This window comes from Adiantum capillus-veneris, chromosome 21 (genome assembly GCF_014529385.1).
Source record: "Adiantum capillus-veneris isolate H3 chromosome 21, ASM1452938v2, whole genome shotgun sequence".
NCBI lineage: Eukaryota > Viridiplantae > Streptophyta > Polypodiopsida > Polypodiales > Pteridaceae > Adiantum > Adiantum capillus-veneris.
In genome coordinates, this window is record NC_140951.1 from 77,892,073 (window position 1) to 77,912,549 (window position 20,477).

Genomic DNA, 20,477 nt, shown 5'->3' on the forward strand with positions numbered 1-20,477 from the left:
ACAAGTTCTTTTTCCACGTCTGCTCTCATGAGATTGATTTCAATCTGAATCATCATCCGAACTCAATACACAATGTAGATTAGAGAGTGAGAACTCTTTTACACAATGTAGAATAATACTTGATTGATTGATTGGAAATTGGAGAGTAGAGAGAGAGTTTTACAACTTTGGCTATTGGCCATTTATAGGCTCAATGTGGAGAAGTGCAATCAATGATTGGATGGGATATGCACCATTAGAGGTGATGGCAAGGGTCATGTGAGCTACCACAAGTGGTATGTGGCCATCAAGTGTGTGGCATGTGTTTAGGGAATGAGTAGCATTATGAGGCTTTGTAGGTTCCATAGGAAAAATGTGACTATGCACTTAAATGGTGCATGCGTGGCTTTTAGGGAGTGTTCTCACTCCTATTGTAAGCTAAGGCTTATCCCAATAATAACTACATTAATATTTAAAGTGAAAAAAATGTTCTCCCGCTCTCCTGTCTCTTCTTTGGCCACCCCATTTTCGACTCTCTCTCTACAAAATGAGGTAAAAGACCGTGGTAACCATTTTCAGAGTTTCAAAGTGTACTAATTTCACAATTTATCTCTAAATTTTGAACTAGAGGATAGAGAATTTCTAAATTTTGGAGAAATCTTGTGTAGAATCCTTTTGATGTCAATTTACCTCTAAAATTTTCTACAAGTAAGTTTTTCAAGTATGAAGAAAGGTTTCTTTCGAGCGATAGTACATACACTCATAATGAGCTTTCCTTGTTTGGGGTCTGGCAATCAATCTAAAAGATTTGATTCAACTTTTCACTCATAGCTACACCCATAGATTTTTTTAAAAACACAAGTATATGATGAAAGGAGAGATAGAGAGAGAAGTTTTAACTACATCTCAAGAATAATCGCAAGAGATTGAGCTCAAAGGTTCAACTAATAGGCCTTGAACTCAAGGCTTGTTGTTCATGGGGGTGCTATCTACCACACTTGGATGATGAAAATGATATGGTAATTTCTCTCGTCTTATTCGCATATGACATGGGTGCTCAAGAGAAAACCTGTGTTTAGTGTAATCCCACCTAATTTGAAATTTAGCTTTGAGTGACAGAGGGTTAGATATTAATGTTGATGACCACCATGGTGATGATGATGCAACAGTTTTTGAATCCAACCAATGTGATGCTTGTCTCCACAATCATGCCTTGGGGACGCCACCCCATTAATGATTGCCCACATCGACACCACAATCACGTCAACATGGACACCACATGACAGTAATCATGATGAAACAATTATGTGATGAGTCATACATATACGATGCCCCCATTATTAGGACGTCCTACGTGACGACGCCCTCCTTTGATGACGGTGCTACGAATTGATCCATTGGCTTTGTTAGCACCTACAAGATTTTGATGATGAATACTAGGGTGAACACAATTGAGAGTACTCACAAGTGATTTTCTGAAATTGGCACCCATGGCAAAAAGGCGTAGCTTGCCTTTGACCAAGAATGGATGTTTAAGAAGGTCGCGCACGGTTGCGCGACGCCTAGGATCCCTTACCAGGCAACGCCGCACAAAGTCTTTGCAAACCTTGGACATATAAGAAGGTAGATGCGGCGCTACGGCCAGCCGTTGTCGTGCGAGGGCTTCATCTCCGATGCCCCATGGCCCCACACCTTCCATCATCTCCACAACAGTGCAACCTAGACTCCACACGTCCGATGCCGGCTCCGCAGCTCGCCCCCCGGACACTTCCGGCGCCATGTGCGATAACGTCCCCCTTGGCTTTGCTTGATGCTCATTACATATTGCACCTGCACCTGCACAACCACGTCTCTGCTGCATGCAGCGGCAATCATACAATCTGCTAACTCCAAAGTCTCCAAGCTTTACCTCATATTCACCTGCGCCTGCTTCAGCCCCTTTCTTCATCACCCTGGACTTGTTTGGGTGCGAAACGTGCGGCGTCGAGCTGGGTTTACGGCGGCGGCGGCAGCAGCGGCGCAATAGCACATTAGCACATTTGATGTCACCATGGACTACACCTTGCTGATGGAGTTCCTGCATACCTTCGAGAATGGCGCTAGTAAAGAATCTGATGGTGTCCTCAGAAAGAAGAGGGCCGGTTGAGTGAAACGTCGTCTGCCGCCTCCGATCCAGAACCATGTCCAGAATGCTACCTGCATCCATGTATTCCAGAAAGAGAACCTTAATAGGATTGCCTTCTTCATCCATGTCGGTGTCGCTACCGAGGCATTTGAGAGCGTGAGGACATCCATGAACCCTCTGGAATATGGCAAACTCATTGTCAAGGTCGGATTCGGGGATTCCGCGGCCGCGCAAAGGCAAATTATCATCATCATGGGCGGGGCTGCAGACGACGATCTTGACAGCGAATTCGCGGCCCGAATTCTGGTCCAAGGCGAGGAAAACGGTGCTGCAACCGCCGCGGCCCAGTACTCTCTGCTTCTGCCAGCATCCATGGACGGGGCGGAAGCTGCACTCTGCTCGGGTCTGCATGATCTGGCGATGGCGGGTGTGGATCTCTGAGCCTAATTGAAGGCTGACAGCCCGCTGGGGCGTGCTGCCCCTCTCAGCGTCCGCTTCAAATGGCAATGAACAGTGCATGCAAATTCTGCGTCTGCAGAGCTGATGAATATAGCGATCTGCTTTTCTTGAAAAAACACGCGTGACGAATTAAAATTCGAGGATGGTTTTTAAAACGTTAAAGAACTTGTGCGAAACTCGTGGTCGCCCTACACAAGGCATAGAAGAAGGGTGATTAAATGAGCGCCGATTCTTTGGAGCCCCTATTTTATCAAAATTGGAGGTTATGCCAATCCACGTTTTCGAGTATTACCTTTAATCAATGAAGGTATCTAGAGATATATTGGCCTTGAGTCACGAGTGTCTTTGTGTGAGAGAGAGAGAGAGAGAGAGACTTTTAAGGATTACTATCCATCCTAGAAATCCTCATATGTTCATATCCTTGTCCCTTGATGTGGCTAGCCCCTTGTGTTACGTCCATGTAGTTTGTTTCAGTGTTTTCAATGGCCCCTAGTTGGCCTCATCATACCCATTTGATCCTTTTGTTTGAGATTGAACCACAAGAGTGTCCAATCTAGATTTTGTCTAAATCCTCACAAGAAGATCTAGAAATTTTCTCATGTAGGAAAACGGAGTCTTTCTCAGTGTTTTCATACAATGCATAACATCATGAGCTTTTACTCGAGAGGCACCGCATACCTAGCTAGGTATGCGGCGCCTCCCTCACAAATGCTCATGATGTTGAGGTAAGTGACAATGTGGGAAATATTGTGAGAATTTGTCCAAAACTTCTTGTGCCTTAAGTCCAAGGGTTAACGAAAGTGTCCTTGTATCCTAATCTAAGGGTTTTGGGTAGTCACAAGTCAAACGTATGTTTAAACTATGATCATGTATACTAGATACATAGTGAACTCTTCTTTTGCATCCCTATCTTTGGAGGATTATATCGTCCTTTAATTAAACTTCAAAATTTCAAAAAAAAATCAACGTGACCGTTGTAGAGCTTGTTGAGAGCTTACTTTTTGTGAAAAAAAATAATCCAATAGGAGTCAAAGTGAAAGTTATGATTGTTTTATAGAGAGCTACGTTTGTTGTTTGCGTAGATCGTTTTTAAGCCGTCTCCTACTCTGCAATTTGGTACAATTACAGTTGGGTGGAAGCATGGTAAGGTGACCCTATTGCTTAAGTCCATGGACAACCTATTTTAAAGTGATAAATAGCTTGTACAAGTTGAAACATGATGAGTGAGAAAAAACTTACTATTTTTTTGGAAAAAATTTGGAGGTCAAGAACATGTATGTGTGTTTCTTTCTTGGCATGCAAGAGTTACGTGACAAGCTCGTATCCCTAGCTTCTATGTTGTATCCCTGTGACGATCTCGTTCTTTGGCTCGCTCGCGCACAGAAACACACAGAGTCTCTCTCTCTCTCTCTCTCTCTCTCTCTCTCTCTCTCTCTCTCTCTCTCTCACACACACACACACACACACACACACACACACACACTTGGTCACTTTAATCTGGCTGGAATTGCCTCATGCAGCTACATACACGTTTATGCTTATGCTATAGATATTTCTTATATTGTCTCATGGGTGATTGCTTTGAGTATTTATCATATACTACCCTTAAGTGGAGTCTCTGGTGTTAGCTATGAGTTGCGAAATATTTTGTCTTGTAAGTGATTATCTGGTCATGGTACTTGGGGATTTTTCTCAATTGGATGGTGGTTTGTACCTTTCTCTAATCCCCATGGGTATGTTTGTCTCATGCTATGTAATGGAATTAGCCTTTTAACTTGAGTTGGAGCGGAAAGGGAATAACATATTGAGCATTCCTTTGTGTGTAGATGTAGATTGAGAAAGAAAGTGCTTGGATGGAGAGAGAAACACTAACACATTACTTCATTAACATGGCATGAGCAATACTTGTAAAAGAGAGTGAGAGTTTAGAGAAATTGACACCAATAGAGGACCGGATTAGTTGGAACCGATCCCCCCTCCAATAGGCATTTGTATTATAGATTCTTCCATGACGGAAGACTTTTTTACAATACAACTGATTGTGTTCCTTGTGACCTTCTTGATGAGGTGAAGATGGCAAGCTTCACTCACCAAGTATTAGCACAACAACAATAAACATGATTAGCATGAACTTGGAAAATGCCCAGCCTCAATCCCAAGACCTCAAACACCCTGAAAGGTGAGGAGAGCTGGCAGGGAGTGAGGAAGAAGAGAGAAATAGAAGTAGCTCTATGAGAAAGCAATAACCCCTTGCACATATTCACTCATAGCTCTTGTAGCATAGCTTAGCATAGTAGATAATGGAGATTAGAGAGATGGATAAGCAAGCATAAGCATTCTCTTGTGTGGATTTGCATCCATAGCCAAGAGCTTGTGGTAGTAGGCACTCAACTTCTCAAGCTTGGAGAAGGAGATGGAGTTCTTGCTTCACAAGAGTGTGTGAAGGGAAGAATGAGAGTGAGAGAGTTCGTGGGATGCTCAAATGAGAGAGAGAGAGAGAGAGAGAGAGAGAGAGAGAGAGAGAGAGAGAAAGAGAGAGAGAGAGAGAGCTAGGTCGACCCCCTTTCCTAGGCTTCCCTTGAAGCTCATTGGGCCATGTAGCCCTCTAGCCAATGAGAGCTTGGCTCCCTTTGGGGCAAGATGTGTAGTCTCTTGACAAGTGTTCTTCTTTCCCTCTTGTGAGGTTAAGCTAGCACCCCCCTTGCTTAAGCACAGCCCTTGCTTAAGCACAGTCCTTGCCTTCTTGAGCAATGTGCCTCTACACTTGACATGTGGCCCCTTTCCTTTCATAAGAGTATGGGTCCTTGGTGAGGTGCATACTTACTACACACATCCCTCCTTTGTAGGGCTCGCCTCCCTCTTTGTAGCAAGATATTTGATCGTGGTAAGCAGGCAGGCCCCCTGCTTAATCACAGCCCTAGCTTAAGCAAGCTGCCCCCTTGCCTGCTTGGACCTTAATTGACTAAAGAGTAAAAATTAAAGACTATGTCTTAAGGCTTTTAACACCTACCTTTGGAAGGCTTTAATGAAGACGACCCTAAGGTCTTTTGCTCCATTGGTTAACCTTGCTCTTTGATAGACCATTTCTCATTTGGGCTCCTTTACCATTGGCCCAGTGTTGAAATAGATCTATAAGCACATCTATATCCTAACCCTTGTTTCTGTTTACTCTCCCACATTAAGTGATCAGTTTAATATGAGAAAATCATTTGGATTGGTTAGATATTAGATTTTATGACATTACCTCTCTCTTGAAATCATAGTCGTCCTTAAGGCCCTTCTATGCTTGTCTACAGCATATTTTTGCCGTTATTGAGAGATGGATATAGTTTCCTTAATCTTTTGAAAAGATTCTTTGAGGTCACGGCTATACTCATCGACGGCGAAGATCTTCCCATGTACTTTCAGTAGCAAGGGACTTTTTGGTCTTCCCTCAATGATCTCAAAAGGTGCCTTTCTTATAGAAGTATGTACAGTATTATTGTAAGCATACTCTATAAGTGGTAAGTAATTTTCCCATTGTGAGCATTGATCTACTTCTGTAACATAAGTCTTTAGTAGATCAAGTATCGTGCCATCCGTTTGTGGGTGGTAGGCTGAAGAGAACTTCAATCTTGTTCCTAGATTTTCAAAGAGATCTTTCCAGAAATTACTGGTCATTCTAGGATCTCTATCTGAAACAATGGATGTGGGTAATCCATGGTGTTTGAAAATATGTGATATGAAGAGAGTTGCCATTTGGTGTGCCTTAATAGTCTTTTTTACAGGAATAAAGTGTGCTTGTTTGCTGAACATGTCGACTATTGTCCATATTCCCGTATTCCCATGAATAGACTTGGGTAACCCAAAGATGAAATCCATGGATATACTCTCCCATGGTGAATTTGGGATAGGCAATGGCCGGAGTAATCCAGGTTGCTTCCCTCTATCATATTTGGTCTTTTGGCATACTACGCATTTTGAAACATACTCTTGTATGTCCACTTTCATGGTAGGCCAATAGAAATACGTCTCTAGTGTCATAATAATCAATATCTAATTCTCCTAAATGATTTTCTCATGTTAAACTGATCATTTAATATGGGGAAGTGACAAGGTAGAAAATACTAGAATATTGCTTAAGCTAGCAGACCGGCCACAGTAGGGATCCAAAGGAGGCAAAATAGGTATCCAAAGGGGGGGGCTATCTGCAAAAGAGCTATGTGCAACAATGGGCTCAAAAGACCCTAAGGTTCAGCCCACTAAGACTTCCAAAATGCTAAGGTTCCAAAATTCAAAGGTTGTGTCCAAAGGTCAAACATTAGGGGAATTGGATGCTTTGTGTGTGTCCCAAAAAGTCCTTGTCAAGCCCTACATAGGAGGGGACTAGCCCAAGAAGTAGGGGATGAGAGAGAAACACCCACACACACTCACAAGCTTCATTTGTACACAAGGGGAAAGAGGGACACATGTCTGCTCCCTAGGCCAGAAGCCCACAAGGTGTACTCAAATCCTATTGGATGGCCTTGGAGGTGGACCAATGAGATTTAGGCTAGATTAAATCTAGTTTAATTAATTTAAAAACACTTAATAAAAGAACCAATAGGAATTAAGCTCTCTAGAAGACTATTGGACAGTATCTCAAGGGGACCGATGAGCATTCAGCAACCCAATGGCTTGCCTCATTCCTATTGGCTCGGAGGCAAAGGGGTCCAATGAGAGTTTAGTTGAATTAAATAATTACCTAAAGCTCTCACAAAAGGGGAAAGGGGGACACATGTCAGAAGGCTATCACTTATGCTGCTTAATTTTCATCGGTTGAGGCTAGGGAGGTCCAATAGGGTTGTAGCATGAGTAATTAGCAAAGGGGTCGACCAAGAGAGAGAGGGGGGGCTGATTTTTGCAAGGCATTATCTCTCTCTCTCTCTCTCTCTCTCTCTCTCTCTCTCTCTCTCTCTCTCTCTCTCTCTCTCTCTCTCTCTCTCTCTCACACACACACACACACACACACACACACACACAATCTCATGTGTGAAGCAAAGAAGACTCTCTCTCCTTCTCAAGCTTCAATGGAAAGCTTACCACCTACTCCAAGCTTGTGAGAAGGGAGGCCTACACCAACAACTCTTAGCTTTGTGATGCAAATCCAACCAAGAGCCAAGCTTCAATGCATGCTCATCTCCTCTACCATGCTAATTACTAAGCTAAGCTATGCTAATATGAGTGATTATGTGAGGAGATGTACATCTTTCTCGTAAGAATACTCCTTCTTCTTCTCAATCTACTCTCATACCCCGCTAGCTCATCTTCGAAGGTGTGTGAGGTCTTGGGTCTGAGACCTTGAGGGAATTGATGCTGTGTTTGATAAGTTTTTTTGCTTAGTGCATGAAGTTTCCGTCTTCATTGCACTAGCTAGTGTTTAAGGAACACAAAGAATTGTATTGTACAATGTCTCTCTTGATGGGAGAAACCATAATACAAAGCCTTTTGGAGGGGGGACCGGCTCCATGCAAATCTGGTCCTCAACTATTGTCAATTGCTTAATTTCTCTCTCTTTTGAAGTATTTTTCATGCTTTCTAACTAGGTGTTATGCTTTTTGTTTCTCTCTCCACCCAAGCACTCTTGTTATTCTCATTAGGAAGCTATTCTAATGAAATGCTCACTATGTTCATCCTATTTTCTGCTACACACAAGTTACTAGACCATTAAATGTTACATCTACTCTTCAAAGAGTAGGTTGAATACCTCTATGCCCCGCATACGGAGGAGCATGGGATTCATACATAACTTTCTCACGAAGGGAGTGGGTAACACATAGCCTATTGCCGTGGAGAAGATAACCATCTTGCAAGGTGAATGGTTCCTCTTTCTTCCCCATAGCAAGGACTGATATTATGTCTCTAAAATCAGGGTCAATAGCATACTCGTCTATCATAGAAGATAGGTCATTGTGAGTATCTATACACTCTGCATTAACTTTTGATCGTCGTGAAAGTGCATCAGTCACTTGATTGTGCTTACCAAAAATGGGAGCAATTTGAAAATTAAATTGCGAAAGAAAATTTTCCCACCTCATTTGTTTGTCGGAGAGCTTGGTTTGCGTCAAGAAATACTTGAGACTTTGGTGGTTGGTTCGCAGAATAATTGGAATCCCCAATAGGTAGTGTTTCCATGTGTCTAGGGCATGTAGAACAGCTAGAAGCTCTTTCTCATAAATGCCCAATATTCGTTCATCAATATTGAGTCGCCGGCTCTCATATGCTATGGCATGCCCTTCTTGAAGAAAAACTGCTCCAAGGCAATCACCACAAGCATCACATTGGACCTCAAATGGTTTTGAGAGACCCGGAAGCATGAGGACTTGTTGGGAGGTAAGCTTCTCCTTGAGCTTATCAAAAGCGTTTTGCTCTTTAGCAGTCCATACATACTTAACGTTCTTCTTGGTTATGTCATGTAGTGGTCCTGCTACTTGAGAGAATTTTGTTATAAAGCGTCTGTAGTATGCGCACATACCAATAAAGCTTCTTAGCTCATGTAGATTCTTTGGATTAGGCCATGCTTTTATTACCTCTAACTTTGATGGACCCATACGGATACCATCTTGAGAGATAATATGACCTAGGTATTGAATCTCTTGAACGAAAAATTCGCTTTTCTTTTGGTTGAGGAAAAGCTTATTCTCCATCAATGCTTGAAAAACCACTTGGAGATGCTGCTTATGTTCCTCCAAAGGCTTGGAGTAGATGATGATATGATCAAAGAACACACCAGTGAATTTGCGGTACAGTCCAAAAATTTTCTTCGTTAGACGATTGAATGTAGCCAGTGCATTAGTCAAACCAAAAGGCATGACTAGATATTCATAAAGACCAAACGTTGTGCGAAACACGGTCTTTAAGATATCTTCATCCACTATCCTTATTTGATGATAGCCACTCTTAAGGTCAATCCTACTAAAGTAGGTAGAGCCTTGTAGCTTATCAAATAGATCTTCTACTAGAGGCATGGGAAATCTATTTTTTGATGCTCAATATGTTGGGGTATAAAGCCCAATGTGGTCGCCCAGGTAAGTGGGCGGGCCGCCAGGTATGTACACATATTCTTTTGTAAAAACCTAATAAGAACTCACTATGCTCTACACATTACAGTAGAGCAAGTTCACCATATCGTCGTGCTCTTCTTCTCGCACTCTCTCTCTCGTCGCACTTCCGCTCGTACTCCTTCAACTGGTATCAGAGCTCAGATCGAGGCTCGGGGCAGCACTGTAGGAGGCTAGAGTCACCAACTCAGATTGGAGTGAAATTCGACAGGCGAAGACACGGCCCCAAATCTCGTGGGCGAGCCCGAAGGGCTCGGTGTTGTCAGAATTTCATTCTGAGGTCATCTCGGCCACCGTTCGGCTTCGATAAAGGTCTGCGCAGGCCATTTTCGACTACGTGGTCTCGACGGGTGCAGATCCGACTCTGCAAATTTGGGGTTTTCGGCCTACGACTGCAGGTGCTGAGGATATCGACACTCCCAGAGTGTTGATTTGTGGCTGTATACACATCGAAGGACGGCTCACAGTTCTTGGAGGCGTGTCACATACGACACGGGCGTATCTACACACAGACTGTAGGCGACATCCACTAGGTCATCAGGTAGCTTGTGTTTGCTGCTTGATATTCCAGATTTCATCCTGACATTGTAGGTACTTCCACATGGAATGTATTGTCAGAGATGATGTATGTTTGTTGAAGGTTTGCTGGCTGTGAGTCACGCAGCAAACAACCGCCGCAGCGGTTACAGCATATAGTGGGAAATTTGTGGATGTATGACTTTGTGGGAAGTCTATGTACTGTCAGATTTACTGCAGCCTTTGTTGAGGGTCGAGTGAGGTTTTATTGAGCTCGGGGATTCTCGAATGTTGAGATCCTTTCGGTGATACAGGTCTTGGAGCGATCCCTCGAGCACCCTTAGATAGGCAGCTAGGATGTATTGACTGTGAGTTAGACAGTTGGGATTGCATCTTTGCTTTACTGCCGTTGAGGCATTATCGCAGTCTATGCTTACAGGACAGTGACAGGATAGTGAGAGACAGTACAGGTGCAGGACAGGTTTACCCGCAGCTTACAGTGTCAGAGAGACAGTGTTTTTTGAGCTGTTTTTTGGTCTGTTTTTAGTACACCAGAGCCATTTTACAAAGGAGACTCTGCCAAAATTTCTGCAGAATCTCAAGTTTTCTTGGTTCATTTGACAGGTTGATATTGGTTCAGAGGTCAGTTTACAAGGGAAACTCTGCCGAATTTTTCCCATGAAAGTAAACTACTGTGAAGCATAGCTATGGCTGGATCACAGGACACTGCTCTTTACAATATCAAGAAGCTGGATGGAACCAATTTCCCATTGTGGAAGAAGCAGATTTGGCACGTGTTGGTACAAAAGAAGCAGATAAAACCTATAAAGCTCAAGGGGATAAAACCAGAAGATATGGACGAAGATGAATGGAGCGAAATGGATGAATTGGCACTTTCTACCATTATGCTGACTTTGGCAGAAAGCGTTTACTTCAATGTAGCAGACGAGATGTCGGCTTATCAAGCATGGTTAAAGCTGAGTGATCTTTATGAGAAGCAGAGTGCAGCTTCACATGTATACTGGCTTAAGAAGCTTGTTGACTTGAAGATGAAAGAAGGGACACCTATGTCCAATCATCTGAATGAATTCAACACAATCTACAGTCAGTTGTCAGCTCAAGGTGTCAAGTTTGATGAACCTGTTAAAGCTATGTTCCTGTTGATCACATTGCCGGAAAGTTGGGACACTTTTCGCATAGCTTTGAGTAATTCTGCACCTCAAGATGGTTTGAACATAGCAGGTGTAGAAGGAAGTCTGCTTACTGAAGAAACCAATAGAAAGACAATGGACAAAGGCAAAGGAACAACCTTAGTTGTCAGGGGAAGGACCAAAGAAAAGTACAAAGGTGGAAAGAGGAATCAGTCTCGTAGCATGTCCCGCAGTGCTAAAGGCAAGAGTGACATAGAATGCTACCATTGTGGCAAGAAGGGTCACATGAAAAGAGACTGCAGAGAATGGAAAGCAGAAAAAGGCAAAGAGAAAGCTGAAGACCATGGTGAGAAGAACAAGTCCTCAGTGAAGATTCAAGAAATAAATGTGACAAACACTGCTTCAGAGGATGACAGTCTAGTGTCAGGAGACATCTACTTCTTGAAGAATACAATGGACTCAGCTCTTCTTACAGCATCTGATGGAAATGCACAAAGTGACTGGATTATATCTCAGGGGCATCACTTCATGTGTCTCCAAACAAGGAGTGGTTTACCTCTTATGTGACCACTAAAGATCATGTTTGGCTAGGAAATGGGTAGACATGTGAGATCTTAGGTGTTGGAGATGTTCAATTGAAGTTTCAGAATGGCTCCTCTTTCACGCTGAAGAATGTGAGACATGTTCCCGCAATTACAAAGAGCTTGATCAGCACAGGTTTACTTGATGATGCTGGCTACGTCACCACTTTTGGACAGAACATGTGGAAGATATCCAAGGGTTCTATGACAGTAGCACATGGAGTAAATTCTGGAGGACTTTACATGATTTATGTATCAAATGTCTCTAAAAATGTAATCAATGTAACCGAGCAGCCGAACGTTTCTTTGTGGCATAGCCGGTTAGGACATATGTCCAAGAAGGGAATAGAAATCTTGTCTCATTCTGGTTATTTGCCTGGCTTTTCATTTAATGATTTTGAATTCTGTGAACATTGTCTGTATGGTAAGCAAACACACCAGCCACATAAGCATAGAAGCAGTAGAAGAGATACACAGTTGGCACTTGTTCATAGTGATTTGTGTGGACCTATGCCTAACCTATCTCTAGGGGGAGCTTCTTACTTTATGACATTTATAGATGATTACTCGAGGAAAGTATGGGTTTACTTTCTCAAGAACAAGGATGAAGCGTTTAGTGTTTTCAAAACGTTTGTGACACTTGTGGAGAATCAGAGTGGCAAGAAGCTTAAATGCTTACGCACTGACAATGGTGGAGAGTATGTTTCAAAGGCCTTTCAGGACTTTTGTGAGTCAAAAGGTATAAAACGTGAACTTACTGCTCCTTACAATCCTCCTCAAAATGGTGTTGTTGAGAGGATGCATAGGACCATACAGGAGAAGGTCAGAAGTATGTTGTCTAATGCACAGCTGCCAAATGGGTTTTGGGCTGAAGCTGTATCAACAGCTGTTCATCTTGTAAATAGATCTCCTAGCAAGGTTTTGCAGAAGGATTCAGTGCCAGAGATGGTATGGTCAGGCAAAATTCCCTTATACAAGCATCTCAGAGTCTTTGGCTGTGAGGCATATACTCACGTTCCAAAGGAATTTAGGAACAAACTTGAGCCAAAGAGTAGAAAGTGCATCTTTCTAGGCTATGGTAATTCTGGTGAGATGGGGTACAGACTTTGGGATCCCGAATCCAGAAAGGTTGTCCGCAGCAATGATGTTCACTTTAATGAATCCAAATATCATTCTAAACCAGAGAGGGTTGAGGAGATTAGAAGAGTTGTCTTCCAAGAAGATGGACCTCCACGTGCAAGACAAAATGTCAAGGCTCAAGAGGAGCAAGGACAGGATAGAGTGGAACCACAGGTTGTGGCTGACCCTGAGCCACCTATTGTGCGTAGATCTGGACGTGTCACGCGACCTCCTGATAGGTTTGTTCCATCTATGAACTATGTCATGTTGATTGATTGCAATGAGCCTTCATGTTACAAGGAAGCAGTGCAAATGAAGGACTCCGGGAATTGGCAATTGGCCATGCATTCAGAGATGATAGCTCTGCATAAAAACAAGACATGGAAGCTAGTTAAATTACCACAGGGAAAAAAGGCTCTACCTTGTAAATGGGTTTACAGGTATAAGATCACCGCTCATGATAGTCAGCCAAAGTACAAAGCAAGGCTTGTTGCCAAGGGCTTTAAGCAAGAACAAGGCATTGACTTTGATGAAGTCTTCTCTCCGGTGGTCAAGATGACTACATTGAGATGCTTTCTTGCATTGGTTTCCATATTAGATTTGGTGTTGCACCAAATGGATGTCAAGACAGTGTTCTTGCATGGTGATTTAGATGTGGAAATTTACATGCAGCAGCCAGAAGGGTTTGTTGAGAAAGGCAAGGAAGATTGGGTATGCCAGTTGTTAAAGAGTCTTTATGGCTTAAAACAATCACCGAGGGCATGGTACCATAAATTCCACAAGTTTATGCTTTCTCAAGGCTACAAACGTAGAGAGTTCGATCACTGTCTATATACAAAGAAGGCTAAGGATGGTAGTTGGCTGATCCTTATTTTGTATGTGGATGACATGTTGATTGCTGGCAAGCACTTGGAAGAAATTTCAGCTTTGAAGTCAAAGATGGCAAAATCGTTTGACATTAAAGACATGGGTGAGGCAAGTCATATACTTGGTATGCGCATCGAGAGAGACAGATCAAAGAAGTTGATTTGGTTATCTCAAACAGAGTATATTGACAAGGTTTTGCAACGTTTCAATATGGAGAAGGGAAAGGCACTGAGTGTTCCATTGCCGCCATATGTGAAACTTAGCAAACAAGATTGTCTTGTGTCTGAGGAAGAACAAGCTGAAATGGATAAGATTCCATATGCGTCTGCAGTTGGTAGTTTGATGTATGCAATGATTGCTACTCGCCCAGACATTGCATTTGCAGTGGGAGTAGTAAGTCGATACATGTCAAACCCAAGCAAGAAACATTGGGAGGCAGTGAAAGGAATATTGAGATACCTGAAAGCTACAAAGAGTATGAGTATATGCTATGGGAGTCAGGAGCTAAGTGTAAAGGGTTTTACAGACTCAGATTATGTAGGTGACTTAGACAACCGAAGGTCTACGTCAGGGTATGTCTTTACATTGGCTGGTGGAGCAGTATCATGGCGTTCTAGATTACAAGATTGTGTTACTCAGTCTACTACAGAGGCTGAATATGTTGCAGCATCAGAGGCATGCAAAGAATCAATTTGGCTTAATCGACTAGTAACAGATTTGGGAATCAAAGAAGAGATGCCTGTGTTATATTGTGATAGTCAAAGTGCTATACAATTGGCTCGCAATCCAGTTTATCACTCAAAGACAAAGCATGTGGATGTGAAGTATCATTTCATCAGGGAAATGCTCAAGGATAAGCAACTTCATCTTGTCAAAGTTCACACCACAGAAAATCCTGGTGATCTACTTACAAAAGGACTTCCCTCAGAGAGCTTTGCGCATTTTCGCAAGCAGTTAGGTGTAGGGTAGTACATCACTTCTCTACATCTCTTGTATATTAGCTTGTATAGTAGCTTCTCTCACACTTAAAGTACCACATTGGACTTTAAGTGGGAGGTTGTTGGGGTATAAAGCCCAATGTGGTCGCCCAGGTAAGTGGGCGGGCCGCCAGGTATGTACACATATTCTTTTGTAAAAACCTAATAAGAACTCACTATGCTCTACACATTATAGTAGAGCGAGTTCACCATATCGTTGTGCTCTTCTTCTCGCACTCTCTCTCGCGTCGCACTTCCGCTCGTACTCCTTCACAATAGTCCACACACATGCGGTATGTACCATCTTTCTTTTGCACTAAAAGGACTGGAGAACAAAAGGGAGAGGAACTAGGCCTCACCATCCCTTTGTCTACCAGTTCCTGTACTTGCCTCATGATCTCCTCTTGTTGAGCATGTGAGACTTGATAAGGAGGATTGTTAGGTGGTGAGCTTTCAGGAAGGAGCTCAATGCGATGGTCATCATCCCCTCGTTTTGGAGGTAAGTCCATAGGGATATCATCGATGAACACATCTTGGAATCCTTTTAGAAAATCAAACAAGTGATCTAACTCTTCTTGATTCCTACCATTTATATTTGATGAAACATTAGGATCTTTTGGAGACTCTTTGACAAAAATCATATACGCAAAAACTGAGCTCTTCATTGATTTATCAAAAGCGGGAGAATTTACAAGTGGAATAGTGCGACCATGCTCACTAGCATTTACATACATATTCTTTCCCCTGTAGGTGAAGTAAATTCTCCTTTCAGGGAACTTTATATTGGCAGCAATGCGATCAAACCATGGTGCCCCTCGGATAACATCCTCATGTTGGAGAGGAGAGATGAAGAAGTTTTCTTTGTCGACATAGCTTTGGACATGAAGCCTCAACTTCTCAATCAAGGGAGTAACAGAGGCTTACTGTCCCTTGAAAGCTTCATCAGCTATTACCATATCTCCCATCTTGAAAGCTTGAATGCCCAACTTGGTGGCCAGCTCCGTTGATATGAATTTGTGAGTAGAGCCAGGGTCAAACAAGATGAATGCATCGTGCTCTCTTACCTTTCCCCAAGCATAGGAGAGTGATGAGCCTTTGTAATGAGCATCCTCTTTTGGAGCTTCGATGGTGGAAGCCCTAGGAGTCTCGTTGCGAGTATTCTTCTTTGGGCAAGAACGATAGCCGTGTCCTTGCTCCCCACACTTGAAACACTTATGGTCCTTGCGAAAAGCTTCAAGCTCTTCAAGAGAGTTTGTTTTTACATTTGTAAACTCCCTTCTCCTTGGACCGATTGTTGTTGTTGTTGTTGGAAGTGCCTTGGGAAGAATTGTGAGCATTGTTCTTTCCCTTTGCATCATTTTTTCCTTTGTTGTCCATGGGTTTGACATTACGTCCAGCCCCTTGATGGAAATTGATACGTGAAGCAACCATGGTGTGATGGATTACTTTGCTAATAGTACCACGCCGTTGAGAGTTGATGTATTCGGCCATCTCTTCAGGTAATCCCGCACAGAATTGTTGTCTTTGCTCGGCAAAGTCTATTTTTTGAAAGACAGTAGCCTTGAGATGTAAATCCCAAAACTTGTCTACATACTTGTGGATAGACTCATGAGAGAGAAGCTTCAATCTGCACCATTCGGTAAGCACTTTGTCCTTTGCATCCCTTGCAAGGAATTGCTTCATGATGGAAACTCGTAGAGTTTTCCATGTCTTTGGGGCTTCGCCGCTGCCATGAAGGCTAGCCCACCATTGATGAGCTGATTTTTAAAAGTGCATAGCTACATGCCGTAGCTTGGAGGACTCTGTAAAGCCCTCGTCTCCAAAGGCCGCATCAAATTGCTGGATGAAGGCCAACACTTTGTCGGTAGCACCAAAGGTGCCATCATAAGTGAGAAAAGAGATACTCTTTCCTTCCTCCTTGAACTTCTTTAAATTTTGGGACCTTCTCCATGCAGGGAATGATTTGTGATGTCCTCCCCTCTTGTATTCTCTAGGAGAATATCCATAGCTTTCATCAAAAGAGAAGGAAGGTGAAGATGCAGGAGAAGAGGGTGACCTCTTCCTAGCCCTTTTCTTCCTTTGTTTCCTCTCTTCTCTTTTGGAATGACGAGGAGAAGGACTCTGTGTTGATCTTTTCCTCTTGGGAGGAGTAGGCAATCATCTAGACCGCTGTCTTCGTGGAGCCACATCTTCAGAGGAACTTAAATCTTCATTGCTTTCTTGCTCTTTGGATTCCTCCTCTCGTATGGGAGAGATTCTTCTTTTGGACTTCAAGAGGCCTCCTAAGCTCTCTCTCCTCTTGGAGAGGAAGGAAAATTCCATAAGCACAAAGTTGTTGAGTAACTTCGGCTTGCAAAGCAGGGTTGCCCATAGCTTGCTGCAACCTAGTGACGACATAATTCACAAACATGGGAGCATCATCATTAGCACCTTCATGTGCAAAATCAAAGCTATCAATGTTCATTCCACTCTCTTGATTATTGTCAGCCATGTTAACAAGATTTATGTATATACTTAGTGTATTCTTTTGGCAATTCAAAACCTTAGTTGCCACTCCTCTTGGCCTTTGAAAATTGTCTCTTAAGTATCTACACCCACGGCTCAAAGTGGTTAATTATAGAGAGTAGAGGAGTAGGTCTAACATAGCAGAGTTGTCGAGGGCTAGCTCCTTTCGGACTTCTTATGGCTCAGTAATGATAAAGCCGTAGGCAAGTCTAAAAAGACTCCATTATTAAGTCCAAAGCTCCCGAGGTGTGCACCATACCCCACATAGTGGGCTCAACAAGACCGATAATAGATCCCAGTTCCACTTACTCTAATATAATTAACATCAACCATTTATAGGCTACTTAAGGACCTCTCTTCTTAAGCAAGAAAAGAGAAACCAAATGCTCTTATACCAATGTAATGGAATTAGCCTTTTAACTTGAGTTGGAGTGGAAAGGGAATAACATATTGAGCATTTCCTTGAGCATTCCATTGTGTGTAGATGTAGATTGAGAAAGAAAGTGCTTGGATGGAGAGGGCAACACTAACTCACATTACTTCATTAACATGTCATGAGCAATACTTGTAAAAGAGAGTGAGAGTTTAGAGAAATTGACACCAATAGAGGACCGGATTAGCTGGAGCCGGTCCCCCGTCCAATAGGCATTTGTATTATAGATTCTTCCATGACGGAAGACTTGTTTACAATACAACTGATTGTGTTCCTTGTGACCTTCTTGATGAGGTGAAGATGGCAGGCTTCACTCACCAAGTATTAGCACAACAACAATAAACATGATTAGCATAAACTTGGAGAATGCCCAGCCTCAATCCCAAGACCTCAAACACCATGAAAGGTGAGGAGAGCTGGCAGGGAGTGAGGAAGAAGAGAAAAATAGAAGTAGCTCTATGAGAAATCAAGAACCCCTTGCACATATTCACTCATAGCTCTTGTAGCATAGCTTAGCATAGTAGATAATGGAGATTAGAGAGATTGATAAGCAAGCATAAGCATTCTCTTGTGTGGATTTGCATCCATAGCCAAGAGCTTGTGGTAGTAGGCACTCAACTTCTCAAGCTTGGAGAAGGAGATGGAGTTCTTGCTTCACAAGAGTGTGTGAAGGGAAGAATGAGAGTGAGAGAGCTCATGGGATGCTCAAATGAGAGAGAGAGAGAGAGAGAGAGAGAGAGAGAGAGAGAGAGAGAGAGAGAGAGAGAGCTAGGTCGACCCCCTTTCCTAGGCTTCCCTTGAAGCTCATTGGGCCATGTAGCCCTCTAGCCAATGAGAGCTTGGCTTCCTTTGGGGCAAGATGTGTAGTCTCTTGACAAGTGTCCTTCTTTCCCTCTTGTGAGGTTAAACTAGCACCCCCCTTGCTTAAGCACAGCCCTTGCCTGCTTGAGCAATGTGCCTCTACACTTGACATGTGGCCCCTTTCCTTTCATAAGAGTATGGGTCCTTGGTTCATACTTACTACACACGTCCCTTCTTTGTAGGGCTCGGCCCCCTCTTTGTAGCAAGATATTTGATCTTGATAAGCAGGCAGCCCCCCCTGCTTAAGCACAGCCCTAGCTTAAGCAAGCTGCCCCCTTGCCTGCTTGGACCTTAATTGACTAAAGAGTAAAAATTAAAGACTATGTCTTAAGGCTTTTAACACCTACCTTTGGAGGCTTTAATGAAGACAACCCTAAGGTCTCTTGCTCCATTGGTTAACCTTGCTCTTTGATAGAATATTTCTCATTTGGGCCCCTTTACCATTGGCTTCGTGTTGAAATAGATCTATAAGCACATCTATATCTTAACCCTTGTTCCCATTTATTCTTCCACATTAAGTGATCAGTTTAATTTGAGAAAATCATTTCAGTTGGTTAGATATTAGATTTTATGACATGCTATGCAAATTGGAACTTATGGTTACACTGTCTTGTGGTGACTTTTAGACCTCATATTACATACACACACATACTCTATCCTATGGCAATATGCCTTGCTAAGTTCATAACACCCCTAGGTCACTTATATCGGTGTTTACTAGTGGGATCTTACCCCGGCATGAAAAAATTGTGGATCTCGATGGGACTTGTTCCCTAATCATGTTTTCACCCTCTTAGGAGTGACCCTCCCCTTATTGAATGTAGATGAGTTGCAGTGCATGGCATTCACTTATGGATCCTTTCCCATTGATGATTGTAAGCGTTGTAGCATAGCCTGCTCGCCTCTACTTATTGTCTAAAACTTGCTTAGTCGTCATGATTTTGATAAATTTTTCCCCCTCTCTCTTCCTCCAGCCCATGTTGTGCATAGCTCATTGTACCCGTCTCTCGACCTCTCCCTTGCAACAGACCTGTCTGCAGCTCTGTCGGCTTGAGCTGCCTTAGATTGAATTTCTTTGCTGAAGGATGTGATATTTGACTTGAAGTGCGTATGGAGGACGACAGGCTCTACCTGTGCTTATTAAAAAGGTGAGATATTTTTCCCCTCACTTAGCCTTGAATCTGTGTACTGCTTTTTCATTTTATAAGAGAAAGTCGTCGATTTGGCTTACCTACATTATGGGAATGATTGAGAAAGAAGAGGCCTCACAGGTTGGTGATGTGTCAAATGATCTGGTCTCTTTATTTGTTTCAAGTGCATGATTTCATATGTGATTTATTTATTACAAGAGGCTTAACCTATTGATTAGCAGTAGCATCTATCTTTATTTTGTAAATGGTTTTTTAACTACAACTTTCTCTTGCATTTCTGATTATTTGCTCTCAATGTGATAAAAATATTTTGGGAAGCTTAGAGCATAGGGAGTATGGTGTAAGTTAGTTTAGACTTCATCTATTGAGCCTCGGTATGTCAGTGCGACCTGATTTTGTCCACCATGAGAGTGATTGAGCAAAATGCTCCTTCTCTACTGCCCTTTTTAGTGATTTCTCAAAGCTCTATATATATATTTTTTTAAGAGGTCATCATTCACTAGTAATCTATGTAGCATTATTGTTTGAAAGTATGTTGACATTTTATCATTAGTTTAATTAAACTCTGGTGAAATCGTTGTCTTCTGTTGTATATCTATTGCTAACATTTATAGTGGAGATATCTTAGTATAACCAATCCTAACCAAAAAAACATACCCTACAAAACGAGATCA

At 42.5% G+C, this 20,477-nt stretch overlaps 1 protein-coding gene across 1 annotated transcript; it reads right to left on the reverse strand.

The window, feature by feature from the left end:
• Positions 1-996: 996 nt before the first annotated feature.
• Positions 997-2,643, reverse strand: LOC147431195 (mitogen-activated protein kinase kinase kinase 20-like). The gene has a single exon (XM_086494549.1). The coding sequence runs from the start codon at positions 2,621-2,623 to the stop codon at positions 1,295-1,297; it is 1,329 nt and encodes a 442-aa protein (XP_086350675.1). The 5' UTR covers positions 2,624-2,643; the 3' UTR covers positions 997-1,294.
• Positions 2,644-20,477: the final 17,834 nt, after the last annotated feature.